At 39.2% G+C, this 23,270-nt stretch overlaps 1 protein-coding gene across 2 annotated transcripts in view; it reads left to right on the top strand.

The window, feature by feature from the left end:
* Positions 1-23,270, top strand: part of COL19A1 (collagen type XIX alpha 1 chain) — a 1,307,565-nt gene that overhangs the window by 114,254 nt on the left and 1,170,041 nt on the right. For both annotated transcript variants that reach the window (XM_075340245.1, XM_075340246.1), the window contains exon 4: positions 5,689-5,788. In XM_075340245.1, the coding sequence (XP_075196360.1) occupies positions 5,689-5,788 (100 nt within the window). The remainder of the gene's footprint in view (positions 1-5,688; positions 5,789-23,270) is intronic.

Here is a 23,270-nt window from a genome sequence, read left to right as displayed (position 1 = left end):
AAAGAGAGAGCCCTGGAAAGAGACAGACGGGGAAAGAGACAGATGGGGAAAGAGACAGACCGGGAAAGAGACAGACAGGGAAACAAACAGATGGGGAAAGAGACAGACGGAGAAAGAGACAGACAAAGACAGATAGGAATCTGTAATGGGGGGAAAAAGCGCAATAGAGTCTTACCCGGTATGAGGGTAGAAGAACAAGAGAAAAATACACTCACCTGGTGAGGTTGTGCCAGTCACAACCCCCTATGATCGCTTGTGAGTGTCTTGTGGTTTAGCAGCAACCCCGGAACGAGGTTTATAATATATAAGATAAAGTGGAAACCGGTTTAAATGACGTGCTAGAAACCACAGATGCTGTAGATGAAAATATTTCCTTTTATTTTACAGTTCTACGCGTTTCAGAGACATCTCCGTCTCCTTCCTCAGGAAAAAGAAATCATATTACAACACATGGCCAAACAGAAACTATATATATGGGAGCAAGCAGCCACGTTTGCATTGGCAGTGTGGACAACCCATATGACTCATAGCCGATGACTCAGCGCCACATGGAGAAGAAAAAAACCCGCAGTAAATCATCATGAACAACCAGGAGAAATTTCTCCGTATAAAGTACAAAAACCATGACTGTTATCAAAAGAAAGAGTGGAAAATAAATAAATCAATAAATAAATAATAAAGACATAAAAACAATTATTTTGCGTGTTATTTGATAAAGGAAAATATAATAAAAGAAGAGAAAGGGGGGGAGTGAAAAGTGCGTTGCAGATGGTGTATGAACACAGAAAGTATCAGTGATAACACTGGTGTCGAGACCCCTATGCTAAGCAGAGAGTCAGTAACCATGAGTTGATACTCAGGTATAGGTGAACAAGAAGAAATATAAAACAATCTAAGGTGAATGCAAGGGGTAGTGAAATTGAGATGAATAGAATAAATAAATAAATAGGGAGTGTCAGTAACTGAATAGAATTAATATTCCGTGTGTGTGATTAAACATGTAAAAAAACAAATTTGGATGTGAAAGAGCCCGAGAAAAATCAGTGAAAAGGTGACTAAATGATATCATTGGTGATGGGAAATCACTGGGTTTTTAATGAACATTTTGTTATCGCGGAGAACACACTCCACTACGGAGCGGTTTCATAGAAAGGAAAAAAATGGTTAGAGCGCATGCGTGGGGAAGGTGTCAGGAGTTCAGGGAGCCAGAAGGTAATGACAGTTCACAACCGTGGGAACCAAACTTAGTGCGCCTGCGTTAAGTAGGCAGAGGAAAGGAGCGGTTTCATAGAAAAAGAAAAGTGACTGCTAGAGCGCATGTGTGAGAAAGATAATAGGAGTTCAAGTAAACCAGAAGGTAGTGAGAGTTCACACCGTGGAAACCAAAATTAGTGCGGCTGCGCTGAGCAAACCAGAAAAAAGAATTGCTTTATTGCAGTGACGAGAAATAAAGAAAAATAAAGAACTACTATAACATGCAAAACTACGATTATTCATACTGATGCAAAAATATTAGAAATATAAGACTCATGATAGGGACTGGAGAAATCCAGGGGGCAGATAAACGCGATAGAAGTACATAATAAAAACATTATCCTATGGTTAAATGCAGGAAACCATCGATTAAAAATACATAAAATATAATTATAGATATAAATGACAATAAATATTAACATTCATATTTATTGTCATTTATATCTATACTTATATTGTATGTATTTTTAATCCTTTCTATGAAACCGCTCCGTAGTGGAGTGTGTTCCCCGCGATAACAAAATGTTCATTAAAAACCCAGTGATTCCCCATCACCAATGACATCATTTAGTCACCTTTTCACTGATTTTTCTCGGGCTCTTTTACATTACAAATTGTTTTTTTACATGTTTAATCAAACACACGGAATATTAATTCTTTTCAGTTACAGACACTCCCTATTTATTTATTTATTCTGTTCATCTCAATTTCACTACCCCTCGCATTCTCCTTGGATTGTTTTATATTTCTTCTTGTTCACCTATACCTGAGTATCAACTCATGGTTACTGACTCTCTGCTTAGCGTAGGGGTCGACACCAGTATTATCACTGATACTTTCTGTGTTCATACACCATCTGCAATGCACTTTCCACTCCAACCCCCCTTCTTTTATTATATTTTCCTTTATAAAATAACACGCAAAATAATTGTTTTTATGTCTTTTTTATTTATTTATTGATTTATTTATTTTCCACTCTTCCTCTTGATAACATTCATGGTTTTTGTACTTTATACGGAGAAATTCCTCCTGGTTGCTCATGATGATTTACTGCGGTTTTTTTTCTTCTCCATGTGGCGCTGAGTCATCGGCTCTGAGTCATATGGGTTGTCCACACTCCCAATGCAAACGTGGCTGCTTGATCCCCTATATATAGTTTCTGTTTGGCCATGTGTTGTAATATGATTTCTTTTTCCTGAGGAAGGAGACGGAGAAGTCTCTGAAACGCGTAGAACTGTAAAATAAAAGGAAATCTTTTCATCTACAGCATCTGTCGTTTCTAGTGCGGCATTTAAACCGGCTTCCACTTATATATATTATATATTAAAGACAGATGGGGAAAGAGACAGACTGGGAAAGAGAGAGACAGACAGACAGACATATAGAGACAGACACAGAAATAGAGAGAGACAGACAGACACAGAGATGGAGACAGATAGACTGATACAAATACAGGGAGATATAATCAAACAGACAGAGACATAGAGACAGACAGACAAAGAAAGACAGAGAGACAGACAGACAGCGACACACAGACAGAGACTGGGAGAGAGACAGAGAGACAGTTACTCTCCCGGGCAACGCCCAGGTACAACACCTAGTAAACAATAAAAAGCAATGCAGTAAGGTCCTAAGGTGGCTCAAATACAGTCTAAATATCATTTAACGAAATTATTGTACTAGAAATCAGAGTTTCCTCATTCGAGCAGAAGTGTGACCACTTTAAAGATATTGTGACATGTGGAAACCATTTACAGTTGATAGCAACGCAAATCACTTTAAAGATTAAAACAAAATACCTGCCATTTGGTTTTTTTTGTTTTTTTTAAGCAATCTGAAATATTTGGGGGATTTTTCATTTCTACTTTTAATTTAATTTATCTAGTAATTAGCAAAAAAATGGTTTAAATTGCTTATTTTGTTCATTAGTATAAAGGAGTTACAAATAATCTAATATATAAAGCTCAGTGTATGTATGTGTGTATGTATGTGTGTATGTATGTATGTATGTATGTATGTATGTGTGTTTGTATGTCCACTAAAGGAATCCGCACAGTCGCATATACGATCACGAAATTTTGCACAGACACTCCATTGGACCCAGGGAATGTTGTAGACTATATTTTGACAGGAAATTTAACCCTGCGCTTTACAGTTACTCTGCAAAAAACATGCCTCCATTAAAGTGAATGGAGCCTGGAACTACTGGTTTTAATAGCAGCTGTGATTGGTTGCTATAGAAACAAAAGACATTGTTAGTATAAGAAGCTTATGTGTGAGGTAATATGATGTCGGTGGAGAGATGGACAAAGAGAGACAGAAAGAGACAGAGAGATAGAGACAGACAGAGACAGACGGTGGAAGAGACAGACAGAGACAGATGGTGAAAGAGACATACAGAGACAGACAGAGACAGACAGTGAAAGAGACAAACAGACAAAAACAGACAGAGACAGATGGTGAAAGAGAGAGACAGACACAGACAGAGAAAGAGACAGATGGGGAAAGAGACAGATTTGGAAAGAGACATACCTGGAAAGAGACAGACGGGGAAAGAGACAGACGGAGAAAGAGACAGGCAGACAGGGAAAGAGGAGACAGCGAGAGAGACAGACAAAGATAGATGGGGAAAGAGACAGATGGGGAAAGAGATAGAGAAATAGATACAGACAAGGAAAGAGACAGACAGAGACAGGCAAACAGGGAAAGAGACAGACAGGAAAAGACACAGACAAAGAGATAGATAAAGACAGACAGGGAAAGAGACAGGAAGACAGACGGGAAAAAGACAGACCTGGGAAAGAGACAGATGGCGAAAGAGACAGACGGGGAAAGAGACAGATGGAGAAAGAGATAGACCTGGAAAGAGACAGACCTGGAAAGAGACAGATGTGGAAAGAGACAGATTGGAAAAGAGACAGACAGAGAAAGAGACAGACTTGGAAAGAGACAGACCTAGAAAGAGACAGAGAAAGACAAACAAAGACAGACAGGGAAAGAGACAGATGGGGAAAGAGACAGACCTGGAAAAAGACAGACCTGGAAAGAGACAGACCTGAAAAGAGACAGACGGGGAAAGAGACAGATGGGGAAAGAGACAGACGGGGAAAGAGAAAGACAGGGAAATAGAGAGACAGACAGAGAAAGAGAGAGACAGACAGACACAGACATAGAGATAGACAGAGACAGACAGAGACACAGAGATAGAGACAGATAGACTGATACAAAGACAGACAGAGAGATAGGAACAGACAGACAGAGACATAGACACAGACAGACAAGAAAAGAGACAGACAGACAGTGACACACAGACAGAGACTGGGAGAGAGACAGAGAGACAGTTACTATCCCGGGCAATGCCCAGGTACTACAGCTAGTATACAATATAAAGGATACCATGAATTTATCAATATACTGTAATACTGTGTTATTGCTGTGTATAGAACAAGTGATCAAACAATCGCAGGGTCAAGTCTCTAAAATACATAAATAAAAATATGTTTTATAAAAATATTAAAAACATAAAAATGTAAGTCACTCACTTTTTTCTACAATAAAAATAAAATTAAAAAATGCACTTATGTACTATCTCCATGCCAATAAAATTCCAATTAAGCAATATATAAAAACTCAGTCGGTAAGCAGTATAAACAGAAAGTAATTAAAAATGCCAAAATAGTTTTTCACTAGGCAGTAACAATTTAAATGTCCTGCAAAAGTAAGGCCTCAACAGCTCCAGTGACCAAATAATAAAAAACATTACAGATTTGGTAAAATGGCAACACATTCAAAAATTTATTTTCACAAATTTCAGATTTTTCTCCACCTACTAAAATAGTAAAAGAACTAGCATGTTTGTTATCGCCATAATTATACTGACAGGAGAAAACATATTTCCAGGTCATTATATAACCATACAATGTACACCGGAAAACCAATACTCAAAAAAACAAGTCAGAAGTATGTTTTACTTGATCAATTTCACCGCATTTGGATATTTTTTTTCCTGGTGTCCAACACACTATGTGGTATATTGAATGGTGTCATTTAAAAATAATACTCGTCCTGCAAAAAGAAAGTCCTTATACGTGTATGTGGACAGAAAAATAAAAAAAGTTGTAGCCCTTGGAAGAAGGGGAGGAAAAAATAAAAATGCAAAAATGATAATTGACCACGGCAGGAAGGGTTTAAAGATGATCTAAGGCTTAATATTGAGCCGAGCTTACTGAATTTCTGTATTTAGATTTCTGAAAATGTCTATTTTATAGATGGTGTAAAAACAGCAGGTCCTTTGTCAGTACCGACTCGGAACATATAGATAATTGTGATGATTTTTTTTTTTTTTAAATAATTGGAAATATTTTGGTCCATGTCATTAAGTAGTTTTATGCCCTGTGCTTTATATTTCTAATGACATAATTGCTCTTTCTACAGGATATGACCTTGCTGAGCAGTTTTCACTAAGAAAGACATCCTGTGGAGGTGAAAAGACATGTTTTAAGCTTGGTAGCACTACTCTGATCAAAGACACACAGTAAGTAATGAATATTTCCCTTTAATAAGCTTGAGGATATTAATATAAAGCATTCTAAATATTTGCAATATTCTTTCAAATTCAAGAATTTCATGGGAATGGCTTCATTTGAAAACATAAAGCGATATATTGTACAGTTTATGCATTACTACACATGGCTTTGACTGTCCATACAATTACAAGGACAAGAGAACAGTTATCTGATACAGAATAAGGGTTTTATGAAGCTTAACTGTAACAATCAGCAGCATACCATAAGTTAGCAAAGAAGATAGATGGTTATTTGATTGCTCATTACGAGTGTGTTTCATTCCATTAATACTGTGCATTATGTCATGTCTTAAATGAAACATTGAAAGATATACTGAAAAAAAAACACCAAGAGGTTGATTCATTAAAATTGATGGTCCGCTTGTCTTAATAAATAAGAGGCTCGCTGGGGTATGATGCGCCAAATTCATTAAGAGTTACATGTTACTGAATGAATTCAGCACATCTTCTCAGTGCCATTTCTCACAGTGTACCTTGCCAGAAATGCCACTCCAGTCAGAAACTGGATTTGAATTTGTGGCGCCCTGTGCCTAGTCGACTCAAATAATATTATACAATTACATGTATATTGCCATCTGTTTAACATGTATTGTAAGCCTTAATGAGGATTTGGTTTTCTCTGCGGCTCACAACATAACATACATTTACATACACTCCCTTACTGGGGTTATTCACTTGAGAGAAAACTAACTCTTGAGTGATTAGCTCTGAAAGGAAAAAGGGGAGGAGCTTAGTTGTGAGATAAATTTGAATTAGTGGCAGTTAGTCAGGGTCATGTGAGGTGAAGAGAAGAACATACTGAGGAGAGGTCCTGTCCTGAGGTGATTTCCACAAACCTCGGAGGGGCCAGCTACACTTGTCAGGGTATCAGTTCCTAGGTTATCGGTGCCTTCAAGGTCGGTGACAAAACTGAGAGACTGCAGCCTTTTTATAAGGGGCAGTGACATTTGCCTGGGAGCACAGTGGCACTTGAGAGTCTGGAAACTTCTAGAACAACTAGAGTGTCTCCCTTCAGGATTCCAGTCACCTGCTCGCTAGAAGAGATTACAAATCTGGATTGTTCTTGTCTTGGAAATCCAATATACAGTCATAGCCAAAAGTTTTGAGAATGACACCAAAATTATATTTTCACATGATCTGTTGCCCTCTGGTTTTTATTTGTGTTTGTCTGATGTTTACATCACATACAGAAATATAATTGCAATCATATTATGAGTACCAAAAGGTTATATTGACAGTTAGAATGAGTTAATGCAGCAAGTCAATATTTGCAGTGTTGAGCCTTCTTCTTCAGGACCTCAGCAATTCTCCCTGGCATGCTCTCAACCACCTTCTGGATCAAATCCTGACTGATAGCTGTCCATTCTTACATAAGCAATGCTTGCATTTTGCCAGAATTTGTTGGTTTTTGTTTGTCCACCCATCTCTTGATGATTGCCCACAAGTTCTCAATGGGATTAAGATCTGGGGAGTTTCCAGGCCATGGACCCAAAATCTCAATGTTTTGTTCCATGAGCCATTTAGTGATCACTTTTGCTTTATGGCAAGGTGCTCCATCATGCTGGAAAAGGCATTGTTGTGCGCCAAACTGCTCTTGAACGGTTTTTAGAAGTTGCTCTTGGAGGACATTCAGGTACCATTCTTTATTCATGGCTGTGTTTTTAGGCAAGACTGTGAGTGAGCCGATTCCCTTGGCTGAGAAGCAACCCCACACATGAATTGTTTCAGGATGCTTAACAGTTGGCATGAGACAAGACTGGTGGTAGCGCTCACCTCTTCTTCTCCTAATAAGCTGTTTTCCAGATGTCCCAAACAATCAAAAAGGGGATTCATCTGAGAAAATGACTTTACCCCAGTCCTCAGCAGTCCACTCCCTATACCTTTTGCAGAATATCAGTCGGTCCCTGATGTTTTTTCTGGAGAGAAGTGGCTTCTTTGCTGCCCTCCTTGAAAACAGGCCTTGCTCAAAGAGTCTCCGCCTCACAGTGCGTGCAGAAGCACTCACACCAGCCTGCTGCCTTTGCGGAGCTAGCTCGGCACTGCTGGTAGTCTGATCCCGCAGCTGAAACAGTTTTAAGATACAGTCCTGGCGTTTGCTGGTCCTTCTTGGGCGCCCTGGAGCCTTTTTGGCAATAATGAAAGCTCTCTCCTTGAAGTTATTGATGATGCGATAGATTGTTGACTGAGGTGCAATCTTTATAGATGCGATACTCTTCCCTGTTAGGCCATTTTTGTGCAGGGCAATGATGGCTGCATGTGTTTCTTTAGAGATAACCATTGTTAACTGAAGAGAAAAAATGATACCAAGCACCAGCCTCCTTTTAAAGTGTCCAGTGGTGGTGTCATTCTAACTTAATCATGACTGATTGATCACCAGCCCTGTCCTCATCATCACCCACACCTGTGTTAATGGAACAATCACTAAAACAATGTTAGCTGCTCCTTTTAAGGCTGGAATGCAATGATGTTGAAATGTGTTTTGGGGGTTAAAGTTCATTTTCTTGGCCAATATTGACTTTGCAAGTAATTGCTGTTAAGCCGATCACTCTTTATGACATTCTGAAGTATATGCAAATTGCCATTAGAAAAACTGAAGCAGTAGACTTTGTAAAAATTAATATTTGTAGCATTCTCAAAACTTTTGGCCATGACTGTACATGTAATTGTATAATATTATTTGTGGTGACTAGGCACAGGGAACCATAAATTTCTGCCATAAGAAACGCTAGCACTTTAGCTGAATTTGGTGTCAGGATGTAACAATGCCCTGTAATGATCTGATTCCTTTCTACTAGAGATGATTGGACCCATTGAAGTTCACGTTCGGTGGGTTCAGATGGACTTTAGATAAAATTTGGTTCAGGATCTGGACTTGACCTGAATCTTACTTGAAGACACTGATTGTAGAGTTCGGCGTTCTGCCCGTATACAGCCAGCTATAAACAGAGCATTTCTGGGGGAGGAGAACGGGGTGTTCTTCCTTTTTTTTGTGCACATTACATCTGTTAATGCTGATTTTACCCCTAGGGTGAGCCTTTGAGAGACTGCAAGCGGCTCATGCTGTGCCGAGCACAGAACGTACCTGAGCACACCAATGCTCGATCGATTAGTTTGCATATGTAAAGCACCCGAACTCTGAGCTGGAACACTGATTTTGTTTGTAAAGTCTTTGTTCAATACGAACACCAAACTTTATTATTCAGGTCCGATCATCTCTACTCTACACCCATTTTTGTTGAGCTGCTTCAAATTAATGTGCAAAACACCAAAGTTTACAAAACATTTATACACCTTCACAGTTCACAAAAAATTAGTGACTTTTCAAAGCATTTTAAGCCAATTTGCTGGTGTAAAAATGTTGACGAATCAGCCCCTAAGTCTCTGATTCATTAAACAGTTTTTGGCATAAAACTGCTTGAAATGTCCCAGTTTTTTAGTGCAGCTCATTGTTGAGTATACATTTTTTGACACCAGTGCAAGCCAAGATAGGGTATTCTCGCTCACTGTCTAAAAACAGTAGGTGCCCAGAAAAAAATATCAGTATATAGAGAATAACCTGGCACTTCAAAAGTAAAGACCAAAGCAAAAAAGTTGCAAAGTAAATGTCTTTATTTTAGTTATGTTAAGGCGGCCCAAAATTGATGAACAAAAAAAGCAAACCAAAAAAGGACCAATGTTTCGGCTTAGTTTCTAGCCTTTTTCAAGGTCAATCTAAAGAGTACTACTACTAAAGTAATCTTAGAGTGCAAGCCACAGGTAATCAGAATACCATTAACCTGCAGATTAAAAAGCTGTCTTAGGTTGCGTGCTAACGATCAGTGTTTGCAGCGTTTTTGGTGTAGTGTGTTTTCACTGCATTCAAAACACTGCATTGTACAGTACAAGCACAGTGGATGGGATTTCTAGAAATCCCATGCCCACTGTGCTTGTTTTTTTCCGCAGCAAACACTGACCTGCGGTGCGGCTTTCCAAGCCGCAGCATGTCAATGATTAGCATGCATCCTCCGTAGGAATAACACAAGCGAGAGACTGCAGCGCACTGAACCCTGATAGTGAGTACAAGCAGCTGCAGTCTCCTGCGTTCTCCTGCAGAGGAGTCTTGCGGCCCCGCAGGTCAGGATCCACTGTGTCCAGGACACAGTGAGTCCTGATCAGGGGCCCATACCCTTATTGTTTTCTGTGTCATATTGCCTTTTACTAATGTCTTCTTGATACACTGTTTGAATATGTATACTCGTTAATAATAATCCCCGTCTACACAATGTGAAGCTACCTTTTGCTCAATATATTAACCACCCCTACTGTAGAGCGTGCTGAGAGTTATTCACAAGAGCACTGATATTAGCCATTGAAACACAAAAAGAAAATGTACATATTGAGAAATCTTTTAATTTAGAAAATAACATTTTGTTATTCTGCACATCATTTTTTTAGTGTTCTTTAGTCTAAGGATAATATTTATAGTAGTTAGATTTCTCAATCTCTTAGATGAATCATATTTACAACAAAGAAAATGAATAGTGGTGTGATATTAAGTACAATAGAATTTATATACTTAAAAAGAATGTGTCAGAAAATTACCTACAGTTTAAATAAAGTTTTTATATTTGACGTACTTTAAGAACTTTTTAGAAATGTGTACATTTCAAAGCCAATATGTATATCCAGCCCCCTTGTAGTCTTTGACATATATGATTTATCGACTATAAACAGGATAAAAATGGTTTTCTAACAGTAAAATGATTAGATGGATTGACAAAAAATAATAAAATGAGGCATACTACTAGCCTTCCATCTCCCTCATCCGTGCCTGCTCCAGAAGTGGTGTCCATTGTTTCTCCAATGATATGCTTTTCTAATTACCTAACTGCTATAGCCAAATACATGTCGCATTATTATTTCCCTGGGGAAGTCAAAGCTTCTCAAACCAGCGCTGACCTCCAATGCAGTCTGCTTTGGATTTGCAGGTGGGTATGCCTTACATTATTATTTTTAATAAATTCATACCTAATAATAACAATACCACAAAATATTCCTGACAGGCAACACCTTTAAATGCTGCTCCATCAAAGATATACAGTGCCATGTAAAATAATTCATATACTGGGAACTTTTTTTCGCATTTCACCCACAAATTTAGACGTACTTAATTTTGATTGTATGTGTGTATGGAGAAAACAAGCAATCACCCAAATGTATCAATGTAACATAAACTTTATTTTTTTTTGTAACAACATGAAGATAGACCATTAAAAACAGTTAAAATTTTCACTGGAGGAAAGTACCAAATCTGTAGGTATAAGCCAAAATAGAAGCAGATCCCTAAACCCACGCTCCTAGAATAAAGATAAGTGAGACTGGAAAAATTAAAACTTCTTCTGTTTCCTCCCTCTCCTAACCTTCTGAAACCCAATATTACCATTTCTGTGTGAGGCGCTACCATTACACCCCAGCAGCACGCTCGCTGTCTTGGGGTTATATTTGACTCCAATCATTCCTTCACTCCCCACATTCATTCACTCGCTCGTTCATGGCAATTCCACCTCAAAAACATCTCTAGAAATCGACCTTTTCTTACCCTTGATTCTGTAAAAACTCTTACTGTTGCTCTCATTCATTCTCGCCTGGATTATTGTAACTCTTTACTAATTGGTCTCCCTGTTACTAAACTTTCCCCTCTCCAATCCATTTTGAATGCCGCAGCCAGGATCATTTTCCTCTGCCAATGCTTCACTGATGCCTCTGCTCTTTGCCAGTCATTGCACTGGTTGCGTATCCGCAACAGAATCCAACATAAACTTATCACTCTCACCCACAAAGCTCTCCACAGTTCTGCACCCCCCTACATCTCCTCCCTCATCTCTGTCTATCATCCCACCCGTGCCCTCCGCTCTGCTAATGACCTAAGACTGACATCCTCAACAATTCGAACCTCCCACTCCCGTCTTCAAGATTTCTCACGAGCTGTGCCTATGCTTTGGAACACACTACCAAGAGCAATCCGATTAATTCCCAACATCCACACCTTTAAGCGGGCCCTAAAAACGCATTTCTTTAGATTAGCCTATCACCTCACCACCCTAGTCTAATCTACTACCTTTCTGCCCTACATAACAAAAAATTTACTTCCAATTCTTGTCCCCTGTACCTGTATAAATTCTGGCCAATGACGGGTTCATGAAGCTGGTTTTGAATACCCTATTAAATCGATGGCTGGACCATATATAACAAGCTTTTCGCCTCCCCAATTTCCTCATAGACTGTAAGCTTACGAGCAGGGCCCTCACTCCTCCTGGTATCTTAATTTAGTTTTTTTTGTATTGTCTCAAATTGTCTGTACATGTCCCCTTTGAATTGTAAAGCGCTGCGGAATATGTTGGCTCTATAGAAATAAAACTTTTTTTTTTTTATTATTATTATTATTATTATTAACAAATTTGTAGTTTCAGATATAAATAGCAAGCACAATTGCTACCTATGCCTTCCTATAAAGAAAAAAAAAAGTGCACCAAACAATATATAAATAGAATATTTGTACAGTGACACAAGTTTTGGAATTTTTAGCTGTTTACCAAAATATATTTAAGATACAGTTATATAATCAATAGGGCTTAAAGTGCAAATTCTTAGTTTAGTTTAAGAGTATTTACATCCCAATTGGAGTAAGGGTTTAGGAATTACAGCTGTTTCATATGTGTTTGCCTCTTTTTCAAGAGACCAAAAGTAACATGACAATTAGCTGTTTAATATGCAGCATGGACTATATGCACATTAATCCATCCTCAGTTAAGCAGGTAAAAGGTCTGGAGCTGATTCCAGGTGTGACATCTACATTTGGACACCGTTTCTGAGAGCCCAGAATATGCGGTCAAAGTAGGTTTCAATCAAAGAGGAACAGAGCATCATCATCAGATTTAAAAAAAAATCCATGAAAACATCAAAGCAAAAATGTTAGGTTTGTCCAAATAAGCAGTTTCGCACATTCTGCAAAAAAAAAAGAACACATTGGTGAGCTTGGGAACTCAAAAATTCACAGAAGACAGGAGTAATGGATGATTGCAGAATCCTTTCAGTAGTGAAGAAAAAACCTTCACAATATCCACCCAAGCGGGACACATTCTCCAGGAAGTAGGTGTTTTAAGCCTCTTTCCCACGTCCGTGAAAATCACACACGTTTTTCACGGACATGTAAAAGGTGCGTATTGCCCTTCCGTGAGCGGTGTTTATGGCACACATGTGTTCTCCGTGTTTTATCTGTGATAAAACACAGAGAACGGGAACTTTCTGCTCACCTGTCCCTGGCGTTGCTGTCCGTGGTGCTGATCTTCGGTCTCCGATCCTGCAGACTCCCCGCTGCTGCTGCTTCCGGCCCGCAGTGAAGTGAATATGAAATTAGCATAATGAGCGACGGTCGGAAGCAAGTGACAGCAGTGGCAGAGACAGCAGGGCTGGAGAAGGTGAGTAAAGTTTTTTTATTTTTTTCTCAGACACGTGTGTTTTCTCCGGTGCGTGTCACACGGAACACATCTGTGTGGTCCGTTTGCGTTTCGTGTGACACCCGTGATGCCAGAGAAAAACTGACATGTCTACATGGAGCACACGGGCACATGTATGCTCCACACGGACACAAGGTCCATGGCAGAACACGCATGTGAGCGCAGACCCATTGATTTTAATGGGTCTACGTGTGCCCGTGGAAACGGACCAAACACGTACCAGAGACACGGACGTGTAAAGGAGGCCTTAGTATCTAAGTCTACCATAAAGAGAAGACTTCATAAGTGCTAAAACTGAGGGTTCCCCACAAGGTGCAATGCATTCATCAGCTATAAAAATAGACAGATCAGATACAACATCATAAAAAGCCTGCTCAGATCTGGAAAAGCATTTTTTGGATGAAACTAAAATCCACCTTCACTTGGATATTAGTAGACAGAAAGTATGAAGATGGCTTTGATGGGCTAATGATTTAAAGTACCACATCTTCTGTAAAACATGGTGGAGGTAGTGTGAGGCCAGGCATATATGGCTTCCAATAACACTGAGTCACAAGTGTTTATTGATGATGTGACTGAAGATAGAAGCATCTGGATGATTTCTGAAGTGTACAAGGTGATACTTGTAAAATACAACCAAACACAACATGGTTGATTGTATGGTGCTTCAGTTACAGATGGACAGTGATCCAATACATACTGTGAAAGTAATCAAGGAGTTTTTTTAGGCTAAGAAGTAGAATATTCTGCAATGGCTGATTCAATCACCAGATCTCAATCCCACCGGGAATGTGTTTCACATTTTCGCATTTTGCATTTTTCTGTTTGTTTTTGTTCCTCTCTTTCTTCCGAGAGCCATAACTTTTTTATTTTTCCGTCAATCTTGCCATATAAGGGCTTGTTTTTTGCGGGACGAGTTGTAGTTTTAAATGAAACCATAAGATTTACCATATATTGTACTGGAAAACGGCACAAAAATTCCAAGTGCGGAAAAATTGCAAAAAAAGTGTGATCACACAATAGTTTTTGGGATGTTTTATTCACCGTGTTCACTATATGGTGAAACTGATGTGTGGGTATGATGCCTCAGGTCAGTGCCAGTTTGTTGACACCAAACATGAATAGGTTTACTTGTATTTAAAGGAATAAAAAAAAATTCACAAGCCTGTCCAAAACAAGTGGCGCACGTTTTCTGGCATTTTCCAAAACCCGTAGCTTTCTTATTTTTCTGGATCTTTGGCTCAGTGATGGCTTATTTTTTGCCTCTCGTGCCTAGCAGGCACACATCTTAGCTGTCAATACCAGCTGAGATGTGCGCCGATCACGGCATGCTGCCGCCGGTAGACCACTGGCAGTAACACTATGACCGCTAGAACGTAATATTACTGCCCGCGGTCATTAAGGGAATATACTAACAAAAGCTGCCTTGTAAAGGCAAATAAGAGGTGAATATTTACAGTTCTAGGTCAGAGACCCTATCCATAGAAATACTGAGAAAAAAATAACCCTCGTGTATCAATGGGTGAAATCTTGCTTCTTCAGGGGGCAGTTTTCATTCTGTTAATTTAGCTTCCTAATAGATTGCCCCTTTCTGTTCTGTAGAGATCAGAATTCACTGTATTTTATCTCCTACAGAAGTTAATAAACATCTATAGTGTACAGCTGTAAGAACTGGTAACAGCAGATCAGGCAGAATGGCATCACCCCTCTCCCCCAACATCTTTTAAACAATGAAGCAAATCTACAATAAAACATGGGAAAAAAAAGTTTTTTCAGTATCTGGTTTTAATCTGTAGTGTACAAATATTGATGATGTTGTCCCTTAATTTGAGTGTTAGATTCATTAATCTGAAAAGTAATTGTGACAATATTGAATTACTTTTATTAAAGGGAATCTGTCACCAGATTTTTGCTCCCCCATCTGAGAGTCATATAATGTAGAGACACAGACCTTGATTCCAGCGATGTGTCACTTACTGAGCTGTTGCTGTTATTTTGCTAAAATCAATGTTTTCTCTGCTGCAGATGTAGCAGTTATACAGAGCTCATGAATATGCTGGACTACCTTCAGCATGCCAAGTAGTCCTCTAATGATAATCTACTGTTGATTAATCAGTGATTTTATCAAAATTACACTAAGCATCCCAATAAGTGACAAATTGCTGGAATCAGGATCTCTGCCCCTACATCATGATGCTCTCAGATTAGGTAGCAAAAACCTGCTGACAGATTCCTTTTAAACTTTATGGGCCACAGTAATTGCTGAAGCTGTGCCAGCAAGTCTCTATGAGTCACAGGCTGTCATGAAAATAAGGTTCACTTCCCATAAGTAGCCAGGTTGCCAGTGTAGCAGCCACATAAGTTACAAATGCTATTAACCTTCAGATTAACTCCATATTTGCAGATTAATAGTGTTTGGGAACATGACAGGTTTCCTATAAGGGCTTTGTTGTAGGGCAAGTTTTGATATCACCTGTAAATGTGTATAATTACAGATGAGCAAACCCAAGGATTGGTGTTTGGTGTTCGTACCGAACATTACATTACAAAATAACAGAGTTTTGGTTCTGCGTTTGGGAGCTTTACGTATGCAAACCACTTGTGTGAGCATCGCTGTGCTTGATTACCCTCGATACTCAGCCACTTGCAGTGTTTGTACAGCTCGCACTGGGGGTAACAACAGAATGATCAGATGTAAAGTGTATAGAAAAAAATGGAAAAATTCGGCCCATCCTCCCCTGGAAGTGCTCTGTTTATGGCTGGCAGCATGTGGGTAGAGAACTGAACTCCCTAATCAGTGACTTCCAATGGGGTTCAGGTCAAGTCTGGGTCCCAAACCGAACTTTTTCTAAGGTCCGGCTGCACCCACGGAACCAAACTTCCATAGGTTTGCTTATCTCTATATTTAATTTAAAATAGTTTCTAATGGTTGTTTTAGATGTTTAGTATTTTTAATTTAATGTTTAACCCCTTAACAACCACATCTTACGTCGTAGCGGTCATAGTATTACTGCCCGCGGTCTGCTGCATGCAGCTTTCAGCGATTGGCACCAATCTCAGCTGACTTTTACAGCTAAGATGTGTGCCTGCCAGGCACAAGTGGAATCTTTATCCGCCCGTGCCTTTCATCCCCTTAAATGGCGCTGTCAATATGTGACAGCGCCATTATAATGACATCGGCGGCAAACATTTACTCACCAGCCAATACTGGAAGTCACGTGACATGATCATGTGACTTACGGTTGTTGTCATGATAGCACAGAGTCATGTGATGACTCCTGTAGCTCACATAACTCACTTCCTGCCTCACACGGCCGAGAGCTGGGGGAGAGAGGAAATTAGCATATCTGGTGTTTACAGCTGTGTAGCTGTGATCAGCAGATATGGCAGAGCGATCAGACACCTGATCCATATAGTCACCTAGGGGACCTAGTAAAATTTAAAAAAAAAAGTAAAAAAAGTTTTAACAAATGAAAAAAAAAAAAAATAAAAGTTCAAATCACCCCCCTTTTGCCCCATTGAAAAATAAAGGGTTAAAAAAATAAAAAATATACACACATTTGGTATCGCCACGTTCAGAAATGACCGATCTATCAAGATATAAAATCAATTAATATGATCAGTAAACGGCGTAGTGTAAAAAAATCCAAATGCCAAAATTACATTTTTTGGTCGCCACACATTTTACGCTAAATGCAATAACAGGCAATCAAAACATAGCATCTGCGCAAAAATGGTACCATTAAAAATGTCAGCTTGAGACGCAAAACATAAGCTATCAGATTCCGAAAACTGAAAACGCTACAGGTTACGGAATATGGCAAAAAGAGTATGCCACTTTTTTCAGACAAACTTCAGATTTTGTTTAACCCCTTAGATAAAAGTAAACCTATACATGTTTGGTGTCTACGAACTCGCACCAATGACAGTCATCACATCCACATTTCAGTTTTACCATATCATGAACACAGTGAATAAAATGTCACAAAAGCAATAGTGCTATCGCACTTTTTTTTCAATGTTTCTGCACTTGGAATTTTTTTGCTGTTTTCTGGTACACTATATGGTAATACTTATGGTTTCATTTAAAATTACAGCTCGTTCCACAAAAACAAGCCCTCATATGACCATATTAACTGAAAAATAAAAAAGTTACGTCTCTCGGAAGAAGAATGGCAAAAAAACCCCGGGAAGTGAAAAATCGGCCTGTTGTGAAGGGGTTAAATTTAAGTTTGCAAATTTTTTTGCTCCATTTTTATGAAGTTAATCTATTATTGGAAGATCAATTTTACTTTGGATCATTTATAACGATCAAACATTGTTTGATTTTTGCAAAATCACTTTTCAATATTTACTAATATATATATACTGAGTAGATAAATATATAGTCTTTCATGCTACTGTATCAGTTAACACAGAGTCTCTTCAATATTGCAATTTAAGTATAATTCTGTATCAAAAAGCATCACAGGCTATTTTACATTTGTCAAATCTAAAAATTCACAAGTATATGGCTTTTATTTAAAAAAAAACAAAAAAACCACTCACCGGACTCTCCTTCATATATCTTGTTTCTAAGAGGTCCAGATTCAAGTCAAATTTCATTAGCTGCTCATTCTCTGCTATTATTGGAGTTATGGGTAGAGTTGGTTTTTTTAACATACATATTTTCCATTAATAACGATTACTGGATTACATCTGGAGACTGCAATGTAGAACGTAGACAGGCATAGCAATGCTTGGGGGACTTATGAGATGGCTATGTGGCCTTTATCCTCAATTATTTTCATTCCTTGCTTTGGGTAGGCCTCCGTGTCCTTGTAGGATCAGATAACATTTGTCAAGTCAGTCCATGCTTGCCTGCATTTTGGGCATAGGACTATTCTTTGGGACCATCACTATGAGATTATTTTTACGTTTAGGACCATTCTTAAAAAGGAAGTTTAGTCGCAAAATATTAACTACCTATCCATAATATAGGTTATCAATGTCAGATCGATTGGGTTCCAACATTTGGCAGCACACTAATCAGTTGTTATAAATTGGTGGTGGCAGAAGGGAAATATTGAATGGAGCTGTATTGTACAACACCATTCCATGAGTATCGGCTGCTGCCTATGGTGAAGTACAGTTCCTGTTTAATAGAATAGTATCTAATTTGCAGTCACGTTGCTTCATACAATGTTTACATATGACCACCTTGGTAGCTTATAACAGCTAATTGGTTGGAGTGTCAGGTGTAGGACCCCCACCAATATGATATCCTGGAAATAGGTCATCAATGTCTCGTGACCATCTTTTTGTAACATTATAGTAAATGCAAAAAAAATACAGAGTTGAAAAATATACAGAGTAGATGATCCTTAAGGCTATAGTACATATATTTAAAATACATTTAAAATTTACTTAAAAGGGTGCTTTATTTTTGTATAAAATATTTTTAATTTCCAAAGGGATTAACAACGAGCAGAAAATAAGCTATTGAAAGTACAACATTTTTTTAGATTGACACACATAGTATAAAATATGAGCAGCTGTTAAATCACAACTCTATGGCTGTCTCATATTGAATCTATGTGAATACAGTAATGCACAATGAGCAGAATACAAGTGATGTGCTATCTGTACCAGACAGTATTGATATTTGCCTACTGTGCCATAAGTTACAGCTTTTTGTGTGATCCTGAATATCAGAAAATTGCACTAAATTAAACTAAACTGACTCTGATATTGAAAGTATAAACAGTTTTTCTGTTTCGCCTTTAGAATAGGTATTATAAAAACTTTTTCCACGGTCCATTATGATTCTTCCAATAAAGATGTGTAATATATTTCTTTTAGAAAACCAACAGTTTGATATTTCAACTGGGAGTAATAATAACATTGGTTTGTATAAAAATCTAGATATATCATTCTGCTACAAAGCACACATGTAATGAGCAAATAAAGGTGCTGACAAGTTAAATATCCGCACTCCAGTGTGTTTGACTAAGACATATAATGGAAAACAAAAGAATATTTCTTCCATGTCACCATATGTAGTCTGTGTGTGTCATCATATGAAATACATTTTAATACAGATCTAGCTTTCATAAAGTTTGGCTTTTATATTTCTAATTATTTTAGTTTAAGCTTAAAGGGAATCTGCTACCAGGTTTTTGCTAGATAATCTGAGAGCAGCATAATGTAGAGGAAGAAACCCTGACTCCAGCAATGAATCACTTTACTTAGTTTGATCTGCTGCAGATCTACCAGTTCTCTGAATGCTGAGCTCAGTATTACCCCTCCCACACCACTGATTGGCAGCTTTCTATCACACTATGCATATTCAGAAAGCTGCCAATCATTATTATGACTGTGGTTAGACTATATGGCAGAACTCCAAGTAGTTCTCTAATGATAATTTCCTTCCCATAAAACATTTTTTTCTCAAACCTGCAACAAGTAGATCAGAAAGGGGTACATTGATGGAATCACACTATCTGCCCCCATATTATACTGCTCTCTTTGTGCTGATAGATTTATTTTAATTTAAAAATTATTGTAACTAGATCTGACTATTTATACTTTTGTGACAGAAGAAACTGGTTTTGAAAAAAAGGTCCATAAGGCATATAACCAGATTATAGATCCATACATCGGGCAGTTGTATAGAGTTGTGAGATTGACAGGCATCTGTCAAAAGTGTAAACATAGAAGATAGGGGTAACAGCAGTGTGCAAATGAATTGGGACGAGGAACACCCCAGCAGCAAATTGATAGGGGCAGCAACAGAGAGAAACATTGGAACAAGCTAGAGACACTGGAAAGCCAATTGTTACAATAGCCAAAGAGAGACGTTGTGCCCCAAGAATAAGAGTAGCAGAATATGTGGATCTGGTCAGTGAGCAGACCACAAAAAGCAAAAAGACTGATTACAAAAGCCTCCCTTCATTGGTAGTATTGCATGTGTTCAGGTATCTATCCGCATTCAAGGCTTAGCATGTCAGGAAGAAGTCACATATGAAGGCTGTTCCATATCAATATTGTTTTGGGGAACTGGATTGTGACTGCAGGAAGCTAGAAGGTTCCTTAGATCAGGACATACCTACTATATTTCTCTTAAGGAGAATCTGTCAGCACGATTTTGTAATGTAATATGAAGACATGGCTCTAATGGCGCTGTAAATACTGGTTAAACTGATAATTTTGGTGAAAAAAATCCACTTTGTGGTTCTTTAAATACCATTTGAAGCTTCCAGCTAATTATATTTCTGTACACAGGGCATGGGCTGTACACTAGGTCTTCTCCTCCCTGTCTATGATACCCCAGCCCCTCCATCTGCCCCTGCTCTGTGAATGACAGGTCACTGCTGAGATTTTAAAGAAAAAAGGCAGGTTATTCACAGACCGGAGGCAGGCTAAGGAGACGAGGAATCCAATGGTAATTAAAAAACAACAAAGTGGATTTCTTCACCAAAACTATCAATTTAATCTGTATTATAGAGCCATTAAAGCCATGACTTTACTTTCCACTAAAAAATCGTGCTGACCGGTTCTTCTTTATTAAAAAAATTAGCACCTCTGTAGTTGTAACCTCCAATTACCTTAAAGAATAAAAATAAATGTTTTCCATTTCTATTGCTGTGCCTTTCTCCTGCATGGCAGTTACCACTGAGCCTATTGCCTACCCATACTTCTGCCACATTACGTATGAAGCAGTTACATGAGACCCGCTGGCAGCTGTACTTTTGTACTTTATGTTTCTTTAATTCTCACTCATGTGATTGTAGCGCCCCTGAACCCATCAGGGCACTACAAGGTACTGCATCCTGTAAAAGATGCAGGGCCTACTCCCAGTGACCTGGAAGACCAGTACTGGTAACATCAAAACACACAACATCCCCAGTTCCCTATCCCAATCATTGGTGACTGACTAGTTTGGGACCCAATGGATCGCCACCCAGGGGTGGAGCCGATTGAGTCCACTAGATGACAACCAGGGAGGGAGGAGTGAGACAGTAGTTTAGTCTGTAGTGACAGTTGTAGGAGACTGATGTGTCTTCAGACGAGGTTGTGTAGCAGTGACCTACCTGGTGAAGGAGAGTAGTTACCAGGGAGGGTATGACGAGGTACCCCTCTAACCATAGCACCACTGGGGCACAGGGCCCTAGATCAGGCGAACGCTTCAGGCTACCTGACAAAAACCTGCACAGTGAGGGGATCATCCAGGAACAGACCACCGACCCTACAGGGTTCACACTGCCCATTGTACGGACCAGAGACTGAACGACAAACAGGAAGGGACCCCCAGACACTCCAAGCCACAGGGTTCCACGAACCAGTGAGAGGTGCAGGGGAAAGAAGCCGCCAGGTTACCACACAGGCACTAGGACTAAAGGGACCAGGGGTCGAAACCAGCCATCCTCAGTGAACCAGCATTACCACCGCTGTGAGTAAACACCAGTTGCACTGCATTCCCATTGTGTGGTCTCCCTTCTTTCCATGACAAACTCCATCATTCACCCCCTGGGGCTTGGCCCTACTTGTAAAAGGCCCAACATCCAAGCTGCCATCACCACAAGCCCCAGTGTCAATACACTGTGCAGCGGCAGCTCCATCTACCTAGCCGCAACCCGCAAGTGTCGTCACGACATAAACTCTCTCATCTCCCCTGTATATAACCCATTTTCAAGCAACCCAAAGGGTCACGGAATTGGACATCGGACATTACACACCCATGACACAGCATCCCCATACATATACGGCCCGGGACCCAGTACCCCATAGCCCTGGGGCGGGTCATGATCATTTAAGTGTTAAAAAACAGCCAACACATATTCTCCCATGTATTTGTTTTGACCAACCTGTTTATCCTCAATCACTTGCTTAAAAATAGAAAATCGGGAGGTGGGGGACTATCTTTTTTTCCTAATTGTATAGGAATGCTACTTTGATCATATCTAGTGCATGCGTAGAAGAAGGAATCAGCACTCACCATTGCCATAGCCTAAAATTATTATTATTATTATTATTATTATTATTATTATTAGCAAAGGTGTACTAAAATCATGTGGGGGAGAGGCTGGGTGTAGGCACTCCAGGGGACGACAGCCGTTTCACGCTGAATGTGTTTCCACCAGTTCTCAGCCCGAGGCCTCTTAGCAGCACATTCAGCACAAAACGGCTGCCATCCCCTGGAGTGCCTGCACCTGGCCTCTTCCCTGCATGATTTTAGTACACCTTTTCAAATAAAGCATGGACAATTTATCGGATTGTTCTGCCTTCGTCCACGTGTGAGCTGTGTGGACTCCGGCATACAGCTAACCTTCATCCAATGTTTCAATAAACAGACTGTGTTGCCTTTAAGTCTTTATTTATTAAATGATGATGGATAGGTGGATGATCATAAGAAATGGATGATTGATTGGTAAAAACTATAACAAAAGATACAAATCCATATCAGTACAGGCATATCACAAATAACAGAATGACATACATAGTAGTACTGGTATTTACAGAATCTGCATAACATAGAGAGCAATGCATATGACTGAACACAACATTTACACTGCTGAAGCTGCCCTACACCTGCTCTGCATGTATCACAGCCTATGCAATCTGAGTAGATCCACTGCCACTTCACAGTGCCTACATAACAACTGTACACATATTCCAACACAAATATGTAGTCTAGTACAATGATTCCTACCGGGATCCATTAGTCAGGAGGAACGATTGAAGAAAAGGTACTGGAGCCAACCATAGCACCTCTGAATCCTATGGAGGCATCAAGACATCTGCGTCTCCAACTCAGTAAGGGAAGGGAAAAAGGGGCAGTCCAAGGAAGTATCTTTTCCTTAAAGCAACAGGCTCAAAACCACAGAAATACTGTAGAGAGGTATGAGGAAAACATAAGAAAGCCAACAGTGACCTCTTGTGGGCAACAAACGATA

This window comes from Anomaloglossus baeobatrachus, chromosome 3 (assembly GCF_048569485.1).
Source record: "Anomaloglossus baeobatrachus isolate aAnoBae1 chromosome 3, aAnoBae1.hap1, whole genome shotgun sequence".
NCBI lineage: Eukaryota > Metazoa > Chordata > Amphibia > Anura > Aromobatidae > Anomaloglossus > Anomaloglossus baeobatrachus.
Note: the sequence above shows the minus strand (reverse complement) of the source record. Positions and strands in the feature narration are given on the sequence as shown.